The following is a 24453-nucleotide window of genomic DNA, read 5'->3' as shown; positions in this document are numbered from 1 at the left end:
TTGTGGAAAATAGTTAGTGGTTCCTAAAAATTAAACATAGATTCAACCAATGATCCAGTAACTCCACTTCTGGGTATTTGGCCAAATAAAGTGTGGTATATATATATACATATATATATATATATATATATATATGTATATATATATATCATAGGTATGTGATGTATGTATGATATTTTTATACTACATTTTATATTATTCAGCCTTAAAAAACAATGACATTCTGATATATGTTGGAATACATTACATTAAATAAAACAAGTCAGGTGCAAAAGGACAAATATTCTATGATTCCACTTATATGTGGAACCTGAAATAATCAAATGCGTAAATACAGAGAACAGAATAGTGGTTGCCAGGACTGGGGAGTAGGGAATGGGGAGTTACTGGTATAGGTATAGAGTTCCAGATTGGGAAGATGAAAAAGTTCTGGAAATCAGTAGTGGTGATAGTTGCACAACAATGTGAATGTACTTAATGCCACTGTACTGTAAGCTTAAAACTAGCTAAAATGGTGAATTTTATATTATGTATATTTTGTCACAATAAAAAAATAACTGTAAAAAAATCACTGAACCCACTATTTAGAGAAGGATAGTAAGCTACTCTGCCATAAAACCTTATACTTGGTTTTCAGATAGAATTTTCTTGGCTTATTAAATGTTAAAAATGTTAGAGTATATTTGGAAGGATTTATATCAGTAGCTTTGCATGATAGCAATAGCAACAGCTACCATTTATTACTTGTTTATTGGGTGCCAAGGTCATTATATGCGTTATCTTAACGAGTCAACCTAGAGACTCTATGGAGATATTATCCCTGAGCATATCTTGGCTTAGGGCCTTAGTAACTTGTACATTGTTAAAAAGCCACACCATCCCATTCTATTGACCCATTGCTCTTAGCAAGGTAGTGAGTAATGAACAAAAGGGAGGGGTGGTGGAGCTGGAGGGAGTGTGGTTGGAAAGATAGATGTTTGTCTTTCTAATTATTTATAAGTTTGTGTGTATGTGTGTGTGACTGAGAGAAGAAGAGAGAGAGAATCGTTTCATTTTCTTTTTTTAATTAACTACAGCTGAGCCTATTTGGGTTGTTTTCATAAATAGCTTTTGGGCAACAGGAGCTGCCGTTGGGGGCTGTTGTACGCAGCGTCCCTGTGGATCCACAATCCAAGGGCCCTGGGGAGACAGTGGTAAAGCCAGGTTGAGTAGCACCTCAGACATTTACCAGTTGGCAGGTGTAAGTTGTTGTCTACCATGAAATCAGCAGAATGACTAAGCAACCTGAGTTTTGAATATAAAAAGGGAAAAGTGTAAAAGTAAAAATGGAACAATTCTCTGAAGCTTCTAGGCCCAAAGGAACATGAATGCCCACCCCCAACTTCTTTAGGTCCTTTTGATAATGTCCGGGTTTCCGTGTAATGACCCAAATGTATGACCTGAGTTTCAGAAGACTGTTTTCCTCACATGTCCCTTTCCTTGAATTGTGATATGCCCCCTCAGGGAGCATGGAGGTGGGGACAGTTTTACTGTGTGTGCTCTGTTTACCCGGACCAACCTACGAGTTCCCTTTTAGGAGTCTGTTTTCTCCTAACCACAATCCAGGCTAAGCCATGTAATGCCTGGCAGCCAGGAGGCCCTCGTCTCCCCCAGTTTCTTACCTTAGTTTAAGTCTAGAGACTTTCTGTGCCCATCCTGATGGACAGTTTCTGGTGTCTCAATGGTGCCCCCTGCTGGATATGCTCCACCAGATCCCTATCTTTGAAGGGAGTTGGGATTTCCCTATCAACAGTGAACCTGCACTTTTCTCACCATTGCCATAGAAGTGACTAGTAAATCATTAAGCTGACCCGAAGGGGGTCTTGTCAAGGCTCAGTTCTTATCTTGTTTGACATTTATAATTCACAAAGGTGAAAAGAATTCTTAGAAATTACTATGATAAACCTACCTTGATCCAGACACTCTACATCAAAAAGTCTCTCAACAGTGGATTATCTAATAGCAGAGTCAGTATTTGTACACCTTTAACAAATCCTAATTATTTCCCTTTCTGGGGATAGGGAATCAGAATTCTCTTGAGCTCACAAGTCTATTTTAATGCCTAATGGGTGTGGCACTTCTATTTTAGAGCACCATCTCCATATCACACCCAATATATGAAAATGCATCCCATATCCAATAAGACAGAAGAAAATTGTTAAAAGAAAATTTGAAAATTACTTTTAAAAATTTTGCTTTTGAAATTATTTGCCAATAAATAATTTTGCTGTGGTGTCTCAGAATCATGTGCATTCTTAAGGATTTCTGCAGTGAGAAAAACTAACTTAAATTCATTTATAAATATATGAAATGTTTATTAATGGTAAGAATAACAAAGGAGTCAAAATAACATTGTTGATATTTAGTTAAACATGTATTAAATTTTATTCTGATTTCCCTTTGTGTTTTGATTTTTTTCTTTCTATATAATTTTTAAGATCCTCAGACCTTTTCAAAAGTTCATAGGCTTAAGTATACACTACAGTTAGCATCCTTAATCACCTTTGCTTGTGGGTAGCCTTTTTACTCATAAGTCTAGATATTAAACTGGATGATATGAAATTGTTATTTTTTTTGGTATAATATGACTGAACAGAGGCAATTTCATATGATATGACCTAGTAGTTTTTGTTTACTAAGACAATATACCTTGTCCTTTGGATACACAGAGTTAAACTGGAGAGCTAAGACTAGCAAAAGCAAAGTACTGTGTCTGTGGTAGGTGATCAGTTTGACAAATGAATACATGATGTATCAATGAATGACCAAGCGAGGTGCAACTATGTAAACAAGTATGAAATTGCATGGAACAGATCTGTAATGGAACTTCCAGAACATATTAATCATATAAAGCACTTTGGCAATTATCTTTAAGTCTTTTTAAGCAACATTATCTTTTTGATTTAATTTTGTTAGCAAGAGATTGGCATTGCCTGTGGGAGAAAGCAGTCCTGGAATATTTCGCTGCTGATTTTCCTCATTAGGGAATTTTAAAAAAATGGAAACATCATAGGAGTTTGAGGAGGAAAATAAGCATTGTGGATCTAAGACAGAAGGTTTAGAGGTTGGTAAGATTTTCATGAAGCATGTTGCTTTTCATTTGGCAGCAAGGACTGTCTCTAGGGGTGGGATCTTAAATTGAAAGGTCCTGGTGTTTTTCATTCCATATGATCCCAACGAAGCCAACAGCTCTATTGTTTTGTGGGGGGAGTGGGGTGGGGGAGGCAAGAAATCGTAGAGGAAACAAAGGGTTATCAAATCTTAGTGATTTATAGGACTTCAACTTTAAGTCCCTCAACCCATCCATTTATTCATCCCCTTACTCTGTGGTACCACGATGTGCCAGATACTGTCTAGGTGCTGGGAATAGAATGAGGTTTAAGATGTAAGACACATTTCCAAGCTATAAGGGGTATTCATCTTGTATAAGGGGATTAAATGTGATTAGTGCTAGAAAAACAGAGGGAAATGTGCTCTGGGAATATGGAGAATTGATTCCTGGAGAACTGGAGATTTCACCAGAGGTTAATTGGTCTGGGTCCAGCATAGAGATTTTCAGCCCTGGCTATAGATTAGAGTAACTAGACTATTAAAAAGAGAAGAAGGAGAAGAAGGAGAAGAAAGAAGAAGATGAAGAAAAAGAAGAAGGAGGAGGAGAAGAAGAAGAAAAGAAAAAAGAACTATGGCCAGGAAGGATTCACCAAAGCTTTTGGTTTCATTGGTTTGGGATGGACATCAATTCGGTTTTGGCCTTTTACAAAGAGCTAATCAGATAAACTTAATGAGCAACTATGTGGGGAGCCACTGGTCTGGGAAGAGTAGAAACACAGGAGGTGAATGAAGGATAAAGGGGTTGCATTGGTTGAGGGAGGGGAAAGTTGGACAGCATTTTACTTAAAGTAAATGGTAGGTGAAAAGAAAGATGATGTCTTAAGATTTAATATTATATGTATAAGGGAAGGGAACTTGACTTTCATTATCCATAAACACAAAATGTGAAAACTGAACCAAGAAATTTGTTACAAAGCAGATGAAAACAATAGGACATCCCAAGAAGCAAACTAGCTCCAGGAATATCTTCACTACCCAGAGAAGACGGGATTCCCACAGGAAACAATTTCCACTAATTGGGAGACTAAGCCTGTAATAAAAATATTACTACTCAAGGAAGGAAAAATGCCATGAGAATCAGTTAGTATTAACAGACAAAAAATTGTAGTACAAAATTTATATATTCTGAAAAAAACTGAGACTACCATATGAATATATTTAACATGTTCAAACAGATGAAAGTAGAAAAAAAATCCAGTAGGCTAAGAAAGAAAAAGAATGATCAGACTTGAAAAAGAACCAAATAAAAATTAAAAAAAAATTTTTTTTTAATTCTCAGTCGGTTGGCTAAAGGGTAGGCAAAGCATAGCTGAAAATTTAAAGGAATCACAGAGAAAGCAGCAGGATACTCCACATAGGGGGAAACAGGTAGAAAAAGAAGTCCTGCATGCCAATATAATGGATTTTTGGAGACTACAGATACTTTAAGAGCACAACACGCTAGACTGACACTTCAGATAATGAGAGACCAAGTTAGCTTATGCTTACAAATCAATTATCCAAAATTGAAGTCAAATCCTAACATATAGACTGTGTTGCTGAATAAGTATATTTGCTTAGAAAGGCAAAGAACATTCCTGTAATAATACAAATTTTATTGTTAGAGCTGAAAGTATGGTTGAATGATAAAATTGAGCCTATGAATCTTTGTTTAGGAAAGTACATGTTTTTTAAAGAAATTTTTGTTACAAAAAACTGTTTTTCAATTAAAAATTAAAGCTAGATTGACATAGGAAGTTAGTCATCCTAGCTAACTTGTGATAATTAACACTTGGGCTAAAATCTCACTTATCTGTTAGGATTCTAATTAATTCCACCAGAATGAAAGACTAAGCAGATCCTCTTGGTACTAGAAACACAGCTTCAGTTGCTCTTCTTTGTCAAAACAAAGTAATAAGATTTCAGATGATTACCTGTAAAGCAAAATGCAGATCTCAGTTTTCTTAAACATTAGTAAAGTTAAACTACAAAACTAAAATTCAGTAAATACCATTTATGTAAATTTTTAAAACATCCAAAACAATACTGAATTTTTAAAATTGTTACCTACATATTTACCACAAGTATAAAATATGGACTAGAAGATACACATTAACTTAATGAAAGTGACTGTATCTGAGTAGTGTGGAATAGAAGAATGATGCTCAACCTTTTTCTCAGGGGAGGTGATATAGTACAAAGTACTCTACTGAATCTGTAATTGTTTTTCTTAAAAAGAAGTTCTGAAGTATTTCTGTATATGTATATGTATGCACACATGTATACAAATAGTATCTTCTGTACATAAATACATATATAAAGTATATATGATATATATGTGCTTAACATTTGTTAATTCTGGATGCTCACTGACCTGGGAAGAAGGTGAATGAACAGTGAGAACTTTAACAGAGAGGTGAAAATATAAGAAAGCACAAAATAAAGTCTCTGACCTGAAGAATACAACAGCTGAATTGAAAAAAAAAAAGAAAACACTAAAGGAGATCAACAACAGACTGGATGAAGCAGAGGAGGACCAGTTAACTCAGACAAGACAGTGGAACTCACCCAATTAAAGCAGATAAAACAAGAAAAAAAAGAATGAAAAAAAGTAAAGATAGCTTAAAGGACTTATGGGACATCAGATGGCCAAACATTCACATCATAGGGCTTCCAGAAGAAGAGAGAAAGAGAAAGAAATCTTAGTTGGAGAAATAATGGCTGAAAATTTCCCTAGCCTGTGGAAGGAAACAGACATCCTGATCCAGGAAGCCCAGAGAGTTCCAAATAAGAGAATACAAAGGAGACCCACACCAAGACTCATTATAATTAAAATATCAAAAGTTAAAGACAAGGAGAGAATATCAGAAGCAGCAGGTGAAAAATAACTTGTTACATAAAAAGGGACTCTCATAAGACTATCAGCAGATAATTTAGCAGAAACTTTGCAGGCCAAAAGAGAGTGGTAGTATGTATTCAAAGTTCTGTAAACAAACAAACAAACAAAAAACTTCCAACTAAGGAAACTCTATCCAGCAAATTTATCATTCAGAAGTGAAGGAGAGAGAAAGAATTTTTAGACAACCAAAGTCAAATTTTCATCACTACTCAGTCAACCTTATAAGAAATGTTAAAGGGACTTCTTTAAGCTGAAAAGAATGGGTACTAATTTGTAACAAAGCACATGAAAGAATAAATATCACTGGAAAGGTAAATATTTAGTAAAAGTAGTAAACTAATCACTTATAAAGCTAGTATGAATGTTAAAAGACAAAAGTAGTAAAAATAACTATGATTACATTAATTAGTTAAGGGCAACACAAGAAAAAAGATATTAAAAGTGACATCAAAACATAAAATGTGTGTGTGTGAGAGTAATAATGTTGACCTTCACAATCGTATCAAATTTAAGTTACTGCCAACGTAAAATAGGTACTACACATATAAGTTCTTATATGTAAGCCTCATGGTAATCACAAAGCAAAAACCTATAGTAAATACACAAAAGATAAAGGAATATAAACATACCACTAAAAAAAGTAATCAAACCACAAAGGAAGAGGAAACAACAAGAAAAAGGCTCAGAGAGTAACTACAAAAACAGCCAGAAAACAACAAAATGTCAATAAGCATATATCCATCAACAGTTACTTTAAATATTAATGGTTAAATTCTCTGATCAAAAGACATGCAATGGCTGAATGGATTAAAAAAATAAGTTCCATCTATATACTGTCTACAAGATGTTCTAGATGTAAGGACACACACAGATTGAAAAGGAAAGATAGAAAAAGATATTCTGTGCAAATGGAAACCAAAGGAAATCTGGAGTAGCTATACTTATAACAGACAAAATAGACTTTAAAACAAGGACAGTAATAAGATACAAAGGCAGGTTTTATATCATGATGAAGGGGTCAGTCCAACAAGAAAAAATAACATTTGTAAATGTTTATGCACCCAACATAGGAACACCTAAATATAAACAGCAAATATTAGCAGACCTAAAGGGAGAAATAAACAGTAATATAATAATAGTAGGGGACTTTAATACCCCATTTCAGCAATGGACAGATCATCCAGATAGAAAATCAATAAGGAAACACTGGCCTTAAATGATATGTTAGATAGACTAGATGGACTTAACAGATATTTACAGAACATTCCATTCAAAAGCTATATAATACACATTCTCTTTAAGTGCACATGGAAAGTTTTCCAAAGGAGATCATATATTAAGTCAAAAAGCAAGTGTTAGTAAATGTAAAGGATTAAGTTCATATCAAGCATCTTTTCCTACAACAGTATGAAAATAGAAATTAATTTCATGAAGAAAATGAAAATTCACAAATATGTGGAGATTCAACAACATGCCACTGTACTATCAGTGGGTCAGAGAAAAATCAAAATAGAAATAAAAAAAAATACCTTTGGACAAATGAAAATGGAAATGTGACATGCCAAAATTTATGGAATGAAGTGAGAAGTTAATTGTGATAAGTATCAAGAAACAAGAAAAGTCTCAAAAGCTTAACTTTATACCTCAAGGAATTAGAAAAAGAAGAACAAACAAAGCTCAAAGTTAGTAGAAGGAAGGGAATGACAAGATTAGAGCAGAATTAATGAAATAGAAACAAAGGATAACATAACAATCAATGAAACAAAACAGCTGGTTCTTTGAAAAGATAAAACTGGCAAACTTTTAGCTAGACTAACCCAGAAGAAAAGAGAAGACTCAAAATCATAAATGAAAAGAGATTTCTGATACCACAGAAATACAAAGGATCATAAGAGACTACTAGAATAATTATATGCCAACATATTGGACAGCCTAGAGGAAATGGAAAAATTCCTGAAAACAACCTACCAAAACAATGATGCAGACATGGAACATCTGAACAGACCAACTAGTATGGAGATTAAATCAAGAATTAAAAATTTCTCACTGAACAAAATACCACGAACAGAGGCTTCACTGGTGAGTTTTGCCAAATATTCAAAGAAAGAATTAAAACCAATCCTTCTCAAACTGTGCCAAAAAGTGGAAGAGGAGAGACCTCTTCCAAGCAATTTTTATGAGCCCAGCATTATCCTGATATCAGATAAGGATGCCATAGATGAACATAGATGCAAAAATATTCAAAATACTAGCCAAGAGAATTCAACAATACATTAAAAAGATTATATACCATGGCCAAATGGGATTTTTTCCAGGGCTGAAAGGATGGTTCAGTAGTCACAAATCAATTAATGTGATACACCATATTAACAAAAGGAAGGATAAAAATCATATGTTCAGGGCTCTCTTGTCCCATCTTGGCGTGAGCCAGGAGCTCTATTCTCTCACTTTATTTCTAAATAAAAACCTGTACCTTGAAAAAAAAATCATATGTTCTTCTCAATAGAGACATGAAAAGCATTTGAAAAAAATTCAACATCTATTTATTACCAAAACTCTCAACAAAGCAGATGTAGAGGGACTGTACCTCAACATAATAAAGAGCATATATGATAAGCCCACAGCTTACATCACACTAAATGGTAAAAAACTGAAAGCTTTTTCTCTAAGATCAGGGACAAGACAAGGATGCCCACTCTAATCACTTTTATTCAATATAGTATTGGAAGGCCCATCCAGAGCAATTAGGCAAGAAAAAGAAATAAAAGGTGTCCAAGTTTGTAAGGAAGAAATTAAACTGTCACTATTTGCAGATGACATGATACTATACATAGAAAACCCAAAAGACTCCACCAAAAAATTGTTGTAACTACTAATTGAACTCAGTAAAATTTCAGGATATAAAATCAATATGCAAAGATATGTTGCATTTCTACACACTAATAATAAACTATTAGAAAGAGAAATTAAGAAACAGTTCACATTTAAAATTGCATCAAAAAGAATAAAGTACCTAGAAGTAAATTTTATCAAGAAGGTGAAAGACCTGTATACTGAAAACTACAAATTAAAGGAAGAAATTGAAGATACAAAAATAGAAAGATATTCCATGTTCATGGATTGAAAGAATTAATACTGTTAAAATGTCCATACTACCCACTGAAGCAAACTACAGATTGAATGCAATCCCTATCAAAATTTCAGTGGCATCATTTACAGAAATAGAACAAACAATCCTAAAATTTATAAGGAATCATAAAAGACCCCAAATAGCTAAAGCAATCTTGAGAAAAAAGAACAAAGCCAGACAAATCATGCTTTCTGATTTCAATCTATATTACAAGGCTATAGTAATTAAAACAGTATGGTTTTGGAATAAAAATAGACACATACACTGATGGAAGATAATAGATAGTCCAGAAATAATTTATGACAAAGAAGCCAACAATATACAATGGGGAAAAGACTCTTCAATGTATGGTGCTGGGAAAATTGGACAGCCACATGCAAATTAATGAAACTGGACCACTATCTTACACCATACACAAAAATTAAACCAAAATAGATTAAAATCTTGAATGTAAGACATGAAACCATAGAACTACAAGAAAAAAACCTATGCAGTAAGTTCCTTGACATAGAAGTTAGTGATGGTTTTTTGAGTCTGACACCAAAAAGCAAAAGGAACAAAAGCAAAAATAAACAAGTGGGGCTACATCAAACCAAGAAGCTTCGGCAGAGCAAAGGACACCAAGAACAAAATGAAAAGGCAATGTACTGAATGGGAGAAAATATCTGCAAATCATATATCTGATAAGGGGTTGATATCCAAAAATATAAAGAACTCACATAACTCATAGCAAAAAAATAAAATAAAAATAAAAAATGGGCAGAAGATCTGAACAGATACTTTTGCAAAGAATGCACACAGAGGTCAACAGATATATGAAAAGATGCTCAACAGGGAAATGAGTCAAAACCACATGAGCTATTTCCTCAAACCCATTAGAATGGCTATTATCAGAAAGACTAGAAAAAGCAAGTATTGGCAAGATGTGGAGAAAAGGGAACCCTTGTACACTGTTGCTGGGAATGTAAACTGGTGCATGCACTATAGAAAACAGTATGCAGGTTCTTCAAAAAATGAAGAATAGAAATGCCATATACCACTTTTGGGTATTTAGCTAAAGAAAACAAAAACCCTAACTTGAAAAGATATACGTACCCTTATGTTTCTTACGGCACTATATACACTAGCCAAGTATGTAAACAACCTGTGCTTGAGAGCATCATGCTAAGTAAAACAAATCAGAGAAAGACAAATACCCTATTATCTCTCTTACACGTGGAATCTAAGAAAAGAAAAGAAAAGAAAAGAAACAAACAGAAAACACAAACTCATAGATACAGAGAACAGATTGGTGGTTGCCAGAAGCAGGCACTGGGGGTAGGAAAAGGAGAAACTATTTTGTTTTTATGTTTGTTTTTTTAGTTATTTTTCAATTTATACAATTGAAAAAAATTACATGGAAACTAGGTAAGAGATAAAAGCAAGACAGAGATCAGCCTATATAGTTTACTACCATTTGGGTAAAGAACAAAAACAGGGGAGGGAAAGATATCTATTTATATCTACCTAAGTATATGTGCATGCATATATTTTTTATTTGTTTGTGTATTTTTAAAAGTTCTAGAAATGGGCAACAATGATAACAATATCCAACAGTTATTGAATACTCTCTCCAAATTCAAGACCTTTGTTTGTCTTTTATATTTGTTATCTCACTGTTAAGTACATGAGTCCTAAGTACCTTGTATACCCTCAGTCTAGTTTTTGTTTTTAATTAAAGCAAACATATAAAAACCATGCTTTAGGTAATTATCCTACTGCTATGACCATATCTGTCTGGAACAAAAACAGGTCTTTGCAAAAGTCCACTGTATACAGAAAAATATAGAAGACCAGGAGTTTATGCCACCATCAAAAACTCATCCTGTTAAGAACACTATGTATTGGATAATGGGGTAATATCTAATTGACCCAATTAGATTCTATGGCAGTTAGCATTCCTTGAAAACAGACTCTAAGATTAACCTGAGATTTGAATGCAGTTTACTAATGTGTGTTCTTGGGGAAAACATGTGTTCGAAGTGTGAGAAGCAGGATTAGGAATGAGGAGAAACTCAACTGGAATGCCCTTGGCAACAGAGGCTTCGGGGAATCATATGAGGCACTCTGAAGGTGAGATGGTGCTTCAGAGTTGTCCCAGTTGAGGCAATAGTGCTGCCCATTAGATACCACATTGACCAGTTACCAGACACCGGCCTTCCTAAGGTAGGGAGCGTAAGCATGCACATGGCTACTTCTTTCTTCCAGTGCAATTCCTGAAGGGAGACTCGGCTGTGAAATGTCAGCAGCTAACACTCCCAGAAGCTGGGGAATGCATGCGTGTCCTGAAGGGAGAGTGGGGTGCTGTGCCATGGCATCCTCTACAGACTCTTTGGGAGTTTTGAATGCAGGAGGCACTATGGGAAGATGGTCAGAAACAGTAGTAGCAGAAATGATAAAAAAAGAGACAAACCGAGTTATGAAAGTGGTAGGGTTAATAGTTTGAACAAGGTAGTTAAGTTGCTGTAACAGCTTTTTAGTATCTTGAAAGGCTTTTGTTTCTTCAACAATGATTAATGATGTTCAGGTCTTCATAAACACTAACTATAATTGCTGAGGCAATTGTATTTTCCCTGCCTGTCCTTGCGCTCTGAAAAAATAAAACTAAAAATCATAGGTCTTAGGTATTCAACTTGGAATTGCACCTTATCAATGGTGCTTTATAAGAATATGTGCAGAAACCTCCTCTGAAAAATATTAAAGACTTTGGAGAGATTAATAATTTTGCTTACTTATTTTAAACAAAATCATCACCATTTATTATTATTATTATTATTATTATTTTTATTTGGTATCATTAATCTACAATTACATGAGGAACATTATGTTCACTAGACTCCCCCATCACCAAGTCTCCCCACACAAACCCCATTACAGTCACTGTCCATCAGCGCAGTAAGATGCTGTAGAATCACTACTTGTCTGCTCTGTGTTGCACAGCCCTTCCCGTGCCCCCCCCCACATTATACATGCTAGTCGTACACCATTTATTATTTTTTGAGGAAGAAGATGTTAAAACTGCATGTTAAATGACACACAAAGAAAGCCTAATTTGACCACTTTGATTATTCATTCAATTTTTCCCCTTTGTTTACATGGATAATTTAGAAGTTTAGTACAAATTAATTCAAGAGCTAGTTTTCAAATTAAATAGGCATTTTTGTCATTAATGATGTCACATGAGTTGTTCTTACCTTAAGAAAATTTTTATTTACTGATTTCACAGGCAGTTCCTGTAAATTTGTTTGGACAGGAGCACAAACACCCGCCGTCCAGGAGGATCGCAGTGCCTCCGTGCTGGCAGGGGTGACATTTTCTTGCACTGAATTCATTGATATAATCTTCAATGGCTCTTTCCAGATTTTGTTTCTTTTGGTGCGCATCTTTTAGTTTCACCGGAACCAGGTTATAAATGGGGGACAGCTACAAGAAAGCAAAACATTTAATTTTAGGTCTTTCCCCACTGATGGAGCTTGTGCAATATTCTTCACTGAATTATTTATTCATTAATTTATGAAGGTTTGTTGAGTGACTATATTGTCAGATATGATGTTAGGGAATCAAAACCAGTCATGATCTCTGTGACCAAGGAGATCACGTTATGGAGGTAAGGAGACTAATATTAAAATCAAGGAGACTAATATTAAAAGCTTGGAAAGTTTTTTCTGAGAAACTGTGATATGCACTATAAAGGATGGGGATATGTGTTTTAAAAATGAACAATCAGGGGTTTAAACTCTTGGCAGGATCATTTATTGACATATTCTTTTGTGAACTGTCTTTGCTATTTCCCTCCTCCCCTCATGCAGAAGGTAGCCAGGTGCTTGCTGTCTCATGTCTAAGAGGAAGTTTGTGTGCAAGCCCAAGTCTAGAGTGCCCCTGAAGACAAACTCTCACTGGATTTTTTTTCTCTAAACAGCCTGAACTCATTGAAAAATTTTTGCTCGGAGAAGGAGTACGAGAAGAATGCCAGCAAGGGAGGAGATTCTCCCAGACCAGGAAAGAAGTGGAGTTAGTGCATACCTCCAGTAGCGGAAACCGAGCCTAGATCTCTAGCAGCTGTTTGGGAAGTGGTGAGACCTGGGCAGTGCCCCCAGGTGAGCTTGGTATCAGGAGCCAGGGATGCAGCTTTGGCAATGGTTCCCATGCACAACCTGGGGCTGGAAGGCTTTGAGCCACCCGACTTCAAGTGAACATGTGAGCTTGAATAACACATTACCAGGCTGACCACAGTGGACTAAACATTTACATGTATCCCATCCCTATATCCCCAAGAAAGGCATTAGGATTCTTGTACTAATTTAGGCAATGAATGAAGGATGAATTTCCAAGCAGTATGGAGGGATGGGATATCAATATCAAATTTAACTGGACTTAACAGGAAGTACAATGATTTATTTTGCACACTTAAATCCCTGGAGTAAGATACATAGTTGCTACAACTGATTCAGTGAAGCTTGGAAAGGTTTTTCTGAGAAAATGACTCTTCAGCTGAGATTTGAGGATGTTAAGGCAGAAAGAAGAGTATTCTAGTCATACGGTGCAGAATTTAAAGTCATTACAGTGGAGGGACTATTACATAGATAGAAAGCTTGTATCACATGTCTATTTAACCAAATTCAGATGTGTGACTATAAAGGGCTGTTTAGGTAAATTGTTAGAAACTGCAGCCCTGTGGTGGCATAGCACTTTGAAATAAGAGACCACAAAATTGAAAAGAAACTGGAATCTAAAGACTGAAGAAAGGGGAACTAAGAAATATACCACAACTCCTACAGAAGAGTAATGACAGATTCAATAATGTCAACTAATCCTTTTTCTGAGGACAATGAGAAAAGCTGAACAAAATACAACCAAGATTGAAAATCTGCTTGAAGGCCCTGAAGAACTAACAAGATAATAAAGACTTAACTGCACTAAGATCTGGGAGGAGGTGCAGATTCAGTGACGTGAACTCAGTGTTTTGGGGCGAGCAGTCCCCTTGACACAGTTCCTCTTCTAGGAAGAGGCACTTGAGGGACTGAGAGGTGGAGCAGCACCTCACTGGGCTTGGGAAAAAGGGCTGTATCTAGGGCTCACAATGGGAAAAGTGCTGTGCTTTGGATTGGGATCCAAAGGGCTGCATCTCTAGGAGTAAGAGGGAATGGGAGTGGGTTAGCCCTGGCGAGACTGCAGCATCGTTTGGATTAAAATAGTCTGGAATCATTAGGACCCCGGAAGAATTCCAGACATAAATACATATTTTTTTTGGAGGAAAAAAAATCATCTCAGGCCTCAAGCTTCTCCTATATTAGTATTATAAATATAGTTAATATTAATTCTCCTATAAGAATTTCTAAAGTAAAATATCCAGCCTAAAATAAAAATAACTAGGAATCAAGGTAATATGAATGAGACACAGAAGAAATAAAAGAAAGTAGGAACAGAGCTGTAGGGGATGCCAAGATGTGTTACTTAAAAATAACTATGTTTACACAAGCAGGGAGATAAGACGCAAGACTGAAAAATTCAGCAGAGAACTGGAGGTGATTTTTAAAAGTAAAAGGTTTGAAAAAATTAAAAATTGAAATAGTAGAACTTGACAAATAATACACAAATCATTAGACTGGTTAAGTAACAGGTGTAACACAGCTGAAGCAAAATTAATGATTGGGAATATAGGTCAGGGGAAAGTATTGACAATGAAGCATGGGAAGATAAAAGGTTGGGAAATACAGCAAGTGGGTCAGAAACATCAAAGATAGAGTGAGGAGGTAAAAGATCCATATAAATGGAGTCCCAGAAGGAGAGAACATATAAGAAGCAATATTTGAATAGCTAATGGCTAAGAACACTACAAACTTGGTGAACGACATCAATATATCCCATTAATGGAAAGCAAAGTTAAAAAATATTGTTTTCACACATCAGAGTAAAATTTCTAAAAAGCAAAGATAGTGGGGAAAATCTCAAAAAGCAGTTTAGTCAGAAGTTCTTTGAAATTAGACTGACATTTGGGTTTAATAGATATAATCAATAATACAACATACATTTTACTGGAACAATGAGATATTCATATGGAAATTTTAAGAATTTATAACTTATACCACACACAAAAAACAATTCTAGTTGATTGTACATCAAAACACAAAAGTCAACAGTAAAGACAGTGTATAGGAAAGTATTTTAGTATGTAGGAGAGTATCTGCAAGATGGAAAGACTTCAAATAGGAAATGCTATAATGAAAAGTAATGTACATTTGACTACATCAAAAGTAAAAACTGTCATCATAATTCCTGATATGATGTGCTGAGGACACAACGTCATTTCTGTGGTATTCTTCCTAAAAATGCATAACCTCAATCTACACTAAACCTAATTTGAGAGACACATGACAAAAACTGACCAATACTCACAAGTGTCAAGGTCAGGAAAGTCAAGTAAAGTGTGAGCTACCGTCCCAGACTGGAGGAGGCAAAGGGAGCATGACTGAACGCAGTGAGGTGTCCTGCCTGGACCTGGGACAGAAAGGCAGACACTGGGGGAAAATCTGGTGAACGTTTAATGAGATTTATGGTTTAGCCAATGTCAATTTTCTGATTTTGTTAATTGTACTATGATTATGTAAGTTGTTAACATGAGGGGCTGCTGAGTATAGGGCATATGTGAGCTATACTATTTTCACAATTTTACTGTCTGTACTAATTGTGCAATTTTATAGTAAGTCTGAAATTATTTCAAAGTAAAAGTGTACGTCTACTATCAAAAGTATCATTAAAGGGTGAAAGTCCTCAAGTGAGAGAAGGCATTTATAACACTTTTAAATGAGGCTACTTCTTCTCCAAAATGTACTAAGAACTTCGGCAAAGTCAACCCAACTGTCCACCGGCAGAGTCCTTTATGAATTAGTGCATAGGATTCAGATTTCAACAACGCCATATTTATTTGGAGAAAAGAAACCTCTTACCAATGTCGCCACGTTGGCACACACAGCTTAAGCATGTGGTGGAGTTATTTTGATTTTTAAGAAAAGAAATTCATCTTCTTTACCCTTCAAAGGAAAGCCAAGGCCAGATAATCTAAGATACAGGAATAGATGGTCATAGAGAAAATGCAGTTTGGATGACATGCATAAACAATGTTCAAAGAGATAAGATGAAGGACATGTGATGGCAGCAGTTTCAGAGGAGCCTCAGACCCTGGAGTCGGAAATCTTACAAGAAGACGAGGACAATTAAAGTGTATTTCATGAAGTTTTCCTGAAGAGACACATTTTTTTTCTGATGAACTTCAGCCTTCTATTAAGTAAGACAACAGTTTGGATTTCTCTCCTATACTAGCTAACTCTCTCTCTCTCTACCGTTTGTAGATACATTTTCAGTGGATGTAATTCATCATAAAACTTGCTAAAATACAAATAAGTTGACAATATAGTTTAATATTAAGTACATATAGGTTTAATACAGGCTTCCAGACTAATTAAACTATATGTACCAAATGTGGTTCGTTGACAGAATGAGTGAGATTTTTATCCCTATACAGGAGAGTTAGGAAAGATTTTCACTGTCATTATAACTGTAATGACTACCACACAGAGTGCTGATACTACAGCTCTTCAAGATACTGAAGCTCTTTAACATCTGATGCATCACTACAAGTTGCACAATATAACCCAAACTGTAGGCTAATTAGTTCATTATTACCCCAGTTGCTCCAGAAAGAGCTTAATATAGCTTGAGATGTGGGTGGATAAAAGTGGTTGAGAGAAATGAGAAAGGAGAACTGAGCCCAGGAAAGGCAAGACAAAGTCAAAAGCAACACAAATGCACAAAAGTCCTGCCAGGGGGGCCCAGCCATTTGCATGAAGTCACTCACAAATTCAGTAATATTTTTTCATGCACTGGGTGAGACACCGGATTGAATGATTGCATGCATAGAAGAAGAACTTACCTGATTCCCAAAGGGAAACAAAATGATGTTTGAAACTGAGATTAAAGAGTGATCTCTTTCATGAGTTCTCATAAAGGAGCCCTTGTATTACGTAACATCCTTTTCATAAGTAAAGCAATGGGTTGTGTAACTTTGTTTTTTATAATGCTAAAACTAAACTACAGGAAGCCAATATGCTATATGTTAGTTACTGATCTCTGCAGTTATTATTGCTCTAGAGGAAATCATAAACTTTATACCTCTCAGGCAAGCCTTCATAAATGTAATTTCTCTCAGCTGACATTTTTATAACTCGTTTGTAGCAGTAACCTTAAGAAGAAACCAAAGTTCAGCTATTCTGATAAGATAAAATGCAGAACCATTTGTGTTAACATTTAGACAAGCTAGAAATAGAATTAATATGCTTCCATGAAAGTTGGAGATTGTGACAAAAGTAAATACTGAAAGAGAGGCCTTCTCTGCATGGAGAAAGGCTGAGGATAAATTCTTGGGCTAGACCAACACATTCCTCAAGAAATGGTTTGGGGTCTGCTGAGGCACATAAAGGGAGAATCAACACCACAAGATTCTACTTCAGAAAGCATGGCCGTGGTTACTTCAATATGGAAAATATATATATGTGTGTGTGTGTGTGTGTGTATGTATACATTTTTTTACTAATATATATCTGCAAATGTTTTGCTTAGAAAATCTTCGCAATATGTTCATAAAGCCAATAATTTAGAGTAACATAACTTCCTAGTGTTTCTGGCAAGATAAGCTGTTTGAAATATAAACACCTAGATAATTGATTCAATTTGCTATGGAAGATTAAATATAAATCAGTAGTTTAGCATGGTAGGGAGAGATTTACTAATTTTCAGTATAACTAAGTAAGATGCTAATTATTTTAATATTAAGACCTTCTCTGGTGTTTAAACACATCATCCACAGACAAGAAAATGTTTCAACTTACTGAAGAATGAATTAGTGATTATAGATTGTATGGAAATAGCTTCCAATTAACCAAATGGATTTATGAGAGTAAAATAACTTAGAATCGAACTCAAGATCAAATAACACTGTATCTCACATCTCTTTAGGGATGTAAAAGCTGCACAAAGTCAATAAAATGCATAATATTTTATTATTTTTCTGAACTTGATCTACAAGAAGATAGATTTTTTAAATGACTCATGGGGAACTACCTATAGCTACCATTTTCTTAGGTAGAACACCTATATGAAAAGACTAGGCTTCCAATGTATGAGTAAAGAAAATTATACAGCTATTTTAGATGGAATGCCTACTAATCTAAAAATCTGGGGGTCAATAGTTGCCTTTTAAAAAGGATAAACACTATTTTGCATCCAGCCAATAGGACTGTACCAACGGATTTGATGAAGGTCTTTAATTAGCTCTAATAAGTCCAGTAGTAAAAGTTGAGCAGATGCCTTATCTCTTTGAGATTTTTAAAGTCAGCTTTAGAATATGCTGGGCTATTACTAAGACCTTCTTGGAGAATAATCTTGGATCCATACAAGGACAGTTGAGCCTCCTTTACAGAGATGAGAAGATAAGATACTTCAAGTGTCCATCTGGATATAAACATCTGCCTAAATCAGTTCTTTCCTTATTTAATACCTGACATAGATTCATTTCACTGAGTTCAAGATAATGAATTTAAATATGATTTAAACATACTGAAATAAGAAGATACTCTTTTTATTTTAATTTTTATAGGGACATGCTAAATTGACCAACTTTTTCTCCCTCTTTATCTTACTTTTGGGACAAAATATTTGTAGTCTCATAGATACGTTTACACATCTATGAATGGCTAGATTTCTATAAGCTAAAGGAACATAGATGAAATTTTCCAATTTCTGAGTTCCTCCCTCACATATATGAAATAATTTTGGTGGCTTCACTTATTCTTTAAAAACAATAAAACAGAATGAAGGAAAATAACTCTACTCATTAGTCCTATCAAAATGTTAACATGTCTGTAACTCAAGTTAAGTAAACTAAACTAGGGAACAGTCAAAGATACAGTTGACCTGAGGGAAGAAAATTGTGTTACATACAGGGAAAACTGAAACCTATGAAGGGAAGTAGGAAAAAATAAGGAATAAAGGAAAACACATACCCTTTTTTGTTTGAGGAGAGAATGATCAAACTAAGTAACAGTGGAATTTCTATCTTTACAATTTCAATGTGTTTCCCCCCTGCAAGAATAAGTACTAAACTGTGAACTCCCAATGGGTTTATAAACTAAAGGCTATTACATTCAAGACACAAAAAAAGAAAGAATTTCTGGGTCATATGAATTGTTCACCCTTGGTCTTATTTTCTGAGACCTTATGAACTTCCCTTTCATGAAAGTCCTTAATAAACATGATTCTTCTAAGTTGGAAGTGGTAGTATGATGCTCCTCGATGGCAAGGGACAAACAGGAGCAGGTGGAAGGGAACTAACAATTTCTGGGCACATATTTTGTGCCAGTCTGTGCTATAGGCTCAATACAAGCAGGCTTATTATATCTCAAAATAAGCATGGATCCCTGGAGAATTTAGTATTGCAGAAGTCAGAAAATGCTGAATGTCTAGTAAGGGACAGAGACCCAAACTCAGCCCGGGTTGGTCTGATGCCAAAGACACTACGTGCCTTTATTCTATGCCATGCATCCTTTCAGGGATGAGACAGCAGTGCATTTGAATGCTCACATCTCTTTTAGATGAAGTTAACTGTTTATCTGAACCAACAGTTTCATGTAATAGGAAAATGACAAAATATTCTATTTGAAAACAAACATTCCTTACTTTTTGACTTATTTGCACTGGAGCATCATTTAAGGAGGAAGCCCAATTTACGAAGTCAGCTACATCAACCGCCTTGGCTCCTTTGAGAAGCTTCTCTTTCAGCTCAAATGCATATTTTCCGGTTCCTCCTCTGATGAGTGAAATAACATCATCTATGAGGTCATCACTCAAGATGTTTACTGAGAAGAGAAAGAGGATGTAAATGAAACATTTATAGTTCTGTGATATTTGGTAAACATTTATTGAACTGTTTCTATAAAGTATAGTCTGGTGTATTTATTAAATTTTTAAATAAATATTACTTATGCAATTTTTTTCACCACAAATCTCCAAGGGCAATTTTTATTAGTAAACTATTGTAGATTTCATAATCTCTTAAAAAATGATGCAATGACTGAGATATATTGATAATTCAAAAGTCATCATGCCATGCACACATGGTAACATGACTTTTGGATGTACTATATATTTTTTGTTGCAGACCTACTTCATCATTGTATTTTGATTATAATGGTTTGCTTTAAGCTATTTTAAATTATAAAACATCAGAGTGTACAAGAAAGAATAAAGTGAAAAGCAAGATTCCTTTTTATCCCAAATTCCTCTCTCTCTTTCTTCAGACTAAACTACTCTTAACAAACTTTGTGACTCTTTTAGAATTGTTTTGAACTGGAAAGGAATTTCAGGATAATTTTTTTCTTTATCTTTCCTCATTTTTAGGGATGAGAAAACTGAGACTCAGAGGAGTGGAGTGACTAGCCTAAAATTACGCCGTTAATTTAAGGGCCACGTGTTGAAATTTTGACATTTGTTGGTAAGTTCAATCTTTTTTTAAATTCACCCGTGGTTCCCAGTCATAGCCATACGTTAATGGTTGGTAAGCTTTTAAAAATATAAGGCTTTCCTCTTTTCTGCCTCCCCACTGTCAGTTAGCTCTTTAAAGGTGAGTCTCAAGTATTTGTATTTCTGAAAATGATCTCAGATATTTCTGATGAGAATAAAAATGGAGAACTCTGGCACTACGTTATGCTTGTAAATCTGCTAAACATTAACAGCAGAAGTAATATTTATGCCAGAAATATTTACATTTTAAAACAGTTATGCATTGATTAAGGATTTCTCCCTCCTACCCCAGTTTTATTGAGATATAATTTACATACAACACTGTGTAAGTTTAAATATACAGTATAATAACTTGACATAATGTATATTACAAAATGATTACAACAAGTTTAGTTAATATACATCACCTCATATAGTTACAAAAGATTTTTTTTGTTTTGATGAGAACTTTTAGAATCTACTCTCTAAGGAACTTTCAAATATACCAAACAAAATTGTTAACTGTAGTCATCATGTTGTGTCTTTCATTCCCAGTACTTATTTTCTCATAACTGGAAGTTTGTAACTTTTGACCAATTGGGTAAAGGTGGATTAGAGAATTCAAGTCAGGTGGCAGATTGAGTTAAGGAAGTGGCTTTAACCTTCTCCTTCTTAAATGGACACACACAATACTGCCACTAGTCCATCTAGGATTTTTGTTAAAACTAGGGGGAGAAAGGACACTTTTCCTCAAGGTATTTTTTACTATTGGCCTTCTTCCACTGCCATGGTAAATTTATGCATCTACACTGACAACAGTGTGAATGGCACCCCCCAGAACTGTGCACTGCATGAACTGCACAGTATGTGTCTGTAGGTCACTTGAGTTTATAATGGTTTGGAAACCACTGTAAAGGTAAAATACTTTTTAGAAGTTTTTTTTTTATAAATAAAGAAGGTAGACAATAATGAGGGTTCATAGTGATAAGGCAGTGTTCATTGACATCCCCCCACTTTTTTTAACCTAGAAAGTTAAGCCATACTTACCAGTATTACCCTCACCCCTCTTTATGCAATCATCTTTTTTAATATTTCCTGTGATTTCAGCTCCAACATTCAGAGATAAGTCCAGATTAAACCCAAGGCATTTTTGTATATCCTTTATTTCAACACCTGTTTAATATATTCAGTTGAAAATTATTAGGTAACGTATTAACATCATAAATAAGTTCCAGTTTTGCTCTTTTGTAAGAAACGTAATTACTTGGATTCTTAGACATTATTACTGAACTCAAATGCAAAGTCATGTTTATCCTGCTTTGTCCCCTTGAAATCCACTAGCTTCCTTTTGACTTTGCTTGCCAACTTAATGGCAAAGGACATATAAATTTACCCCTTGTTTAAAAGGGACATAGAGCAGAATAAGGTAGAGTCCTTTACCTCTAACACCATAGAAAGGAGACAATAATTTCTAACATGTATTGACTGCTTGTATGCTCAGCATCACTCTAAGCATCTTGTAGGCAGTAAGCAATATAATCCTCACATTGACTTTTTTATGTTAGTTCTATTATTACTCAGAATAATAGTAGTTGAATCTCAGAGCAATTAATTAACCTGCTGATGGTACTCAGTAATTAGCCAGTTTGGTATTTGAACACAGAGTTGTCTGGTTACTAATCACTTCTCTATATCAACTTCATAATTTGATTGTGGGATGCACCAACATCTCCTAATCATCTTTGGAAGACTCAGCACGAAATTCATTGAGGTAACTAGTTCATTGCTTTGAGCATGTGTCTTATATTTATGACAACTTTGTTTTGGTCCTATGAATGCCATTTAGTAGATGTAGTCCTGGAAGATGCATGATTGTGGTGTGTGGGGCTCCAGTTACTAAGGAAAAAATCCTAATATTTGCTCAAATATATAACTTATTGTCTATTCTCCCGACTTAAAAAGGGGAATGGTTCCTTTGTTTTAAGAATAAATTGCCCAGGCCTTAGCTTATTGACCATGTCAGTTTTTGCTCTTTATTTTTCATTTCAGAACACACACACACACACACACACACACACACACACACACACACACACACGGCTGTTTGTCATGGAAGCCAAATTCTTTATAAAAAAGGAAAGAGAAGTTAAGTTAATCCCAGGATCCACAGTGAGATTTAGAAGTAGAGATCTGGAGGCACTTAGGCATTCATTCATTCAATAAATATATTTTGGGCATCCACCATTAGTGAGAAGTTGAGAAATATCAGGTGGCATTTTCCACAGGAAAGGAAGAGTGAGTATAAAATGGAAGATAATGCTAGACATCCAGAATGGTAGATTTCCAACCTTAACCTAAAAAGCATGAGGATTGTTATTATGAAGATAAGGATGAAAATACCTAAGTGACCCCAAAGGGCTTAGAGCCTCTGCCTCAGCTGTGGACCTTTCATGTCCAGACAGACTCTGTACATCCCAAACTGAAGTGGAAGAAATGGCTTTATCCTCAGGTATTGCCACTGGAGAATTGAGGAAGACAACTTCCTCTTCAGAGACACCAGGACTGATCTAATGATCCTTGTCTCCTAAGTCCAGAAGGCTTAAGTGGACAGCTCTGAGTTCTCCAAGACTAAAGATTACAGCCTATAAAGCTTTCTTACCAAAGTAACTCTAAGCCTGAAGGGTTCCTTGTGCTTTGCTCACCCTTGTTTAGCCTTTCTTTTCTAGTGATTAAGTTTCTCCAGAAGACTTCTTGCACCCTTTCCCCCTGTGATATCTGTCAGTATAGCCTCCCAGGCAGGGCTCATGGAGACCTCGTTTTGCTGTTTTGCAGGATGAGGCCCTATAAGGCGGTATAAGCCAAACAACTTCACACTCCACTGCCCTCGACAATGCTTCTACCTGCCCAAGACTAGACGGGGGCGTCAAGAGCAGTTGGCTCTGACCTTGTCATATTTGCTTTATCTGTAAGACTTTTACTGACTGGTGACACTGTCAGACTTCAAGACAATATCCACATCCCATTCTTCTCAGTCAGAGGCTATAGGGAAAGAGCTATGGAAGTGATTTTTGGCAACACTTCCCTCCCTAAGAGACACACTCAAAAACTTTAAGGGATGAGAGAGGAACTATGCTAACATTTGTCACTTCTTTAAGGAATATTATAACTAGTCATAATTACTCCCAAAGTAAATACTGCAAACTTATTAACATAGTCACTTTGCATCTATTTTATTCTTAAAAGGCTTAGATGAAGCCTTTAGGCCAAGATGGTAATTATGTAACATATAGGCCTATCCTGTACATATGGTGGACACTGATGATCAACTGTGGCCTTCTTTCCCAAAATTTCAAATGTGGTCAGAAACCTACTTAGCAAGGATGCAATTCAACTACCATTATATGATTAGAATTGTCATCATATTAGGTAAAACTAATTTTTCTTCCTTGTTTTAAGGTGTTAAAACTTAGATGAGGTTAATATTGCCTCTTCCCTAAGAAACATTTTAGAACAATATTTCCCGTTCCAATACTGAAGAATATTTTGGAAGATAATTATCATACATATAATTGGAAATGGGTTGTGTAAATTATGTCTCTTGGACTTTCTTCCACGTTTTAAATAGTATTTCACTAAAAGTAGCATCATCAAATCATATTAAATTGCAGTACAATTTAGTGCATTTCTTAATAGTGCCACAGAG

At 35.3% G+C, this 24453-nt stretch overlaps 1 protein-coding gene across 1 annotated transcript in view; it reads right to left on the bottom strand.

Annotated features, from left to right (window-relative positions):
• Positions 1 to 4724: 4724 nt before the first annotated feature.
• C9 (complement C9) overlaps positions 4725 to 24453 on the bottom strand; it is a 53119-nt gene continuing 33390 nt past the window's right edge. Inside the window, exons 8-11 of the mRNA XM_017670316.3 lie at positions 21798 to 21923; positions 19929 to 20107; positions 12392 to 12620; positions 4725 to 5063 (exon numbers count right to left, since the gene is read on the bottom strand). Of these exons, the coding sequence (XP_017525805.2) occupies positions 12405 to 12620; positions 19929 to 20107; positions 21798 to 21923 (521 nt within the window). The 3' untranslated portion in view covers positions 4725 to 5063; positions 12392 to 12404. The remainder of the gene's footprint in view (positions 5064 to 12391; positions 12621 to 19928; positions 20108 to 21797; positions 21924 to 24453) is intronic.

The sequence above is a fragment of the Manis javanica genome, chromosome 1 (genome assembly GCF_040802235.1).
Source record: "Manis javanica isolate MJ-LG chromosome 1, MJ_LKY, whole genome shotgun sequence".
NCBI classification, from domain to species: domain Eukaryota; kingdom Metazoa; phylum Chordata; class Mammalia; order Pholidota; family Manidae; genus Manis; species Manis javanica.
This window is presented reverse-complemented; position numbering and strand designations above follow the sequence as displayed.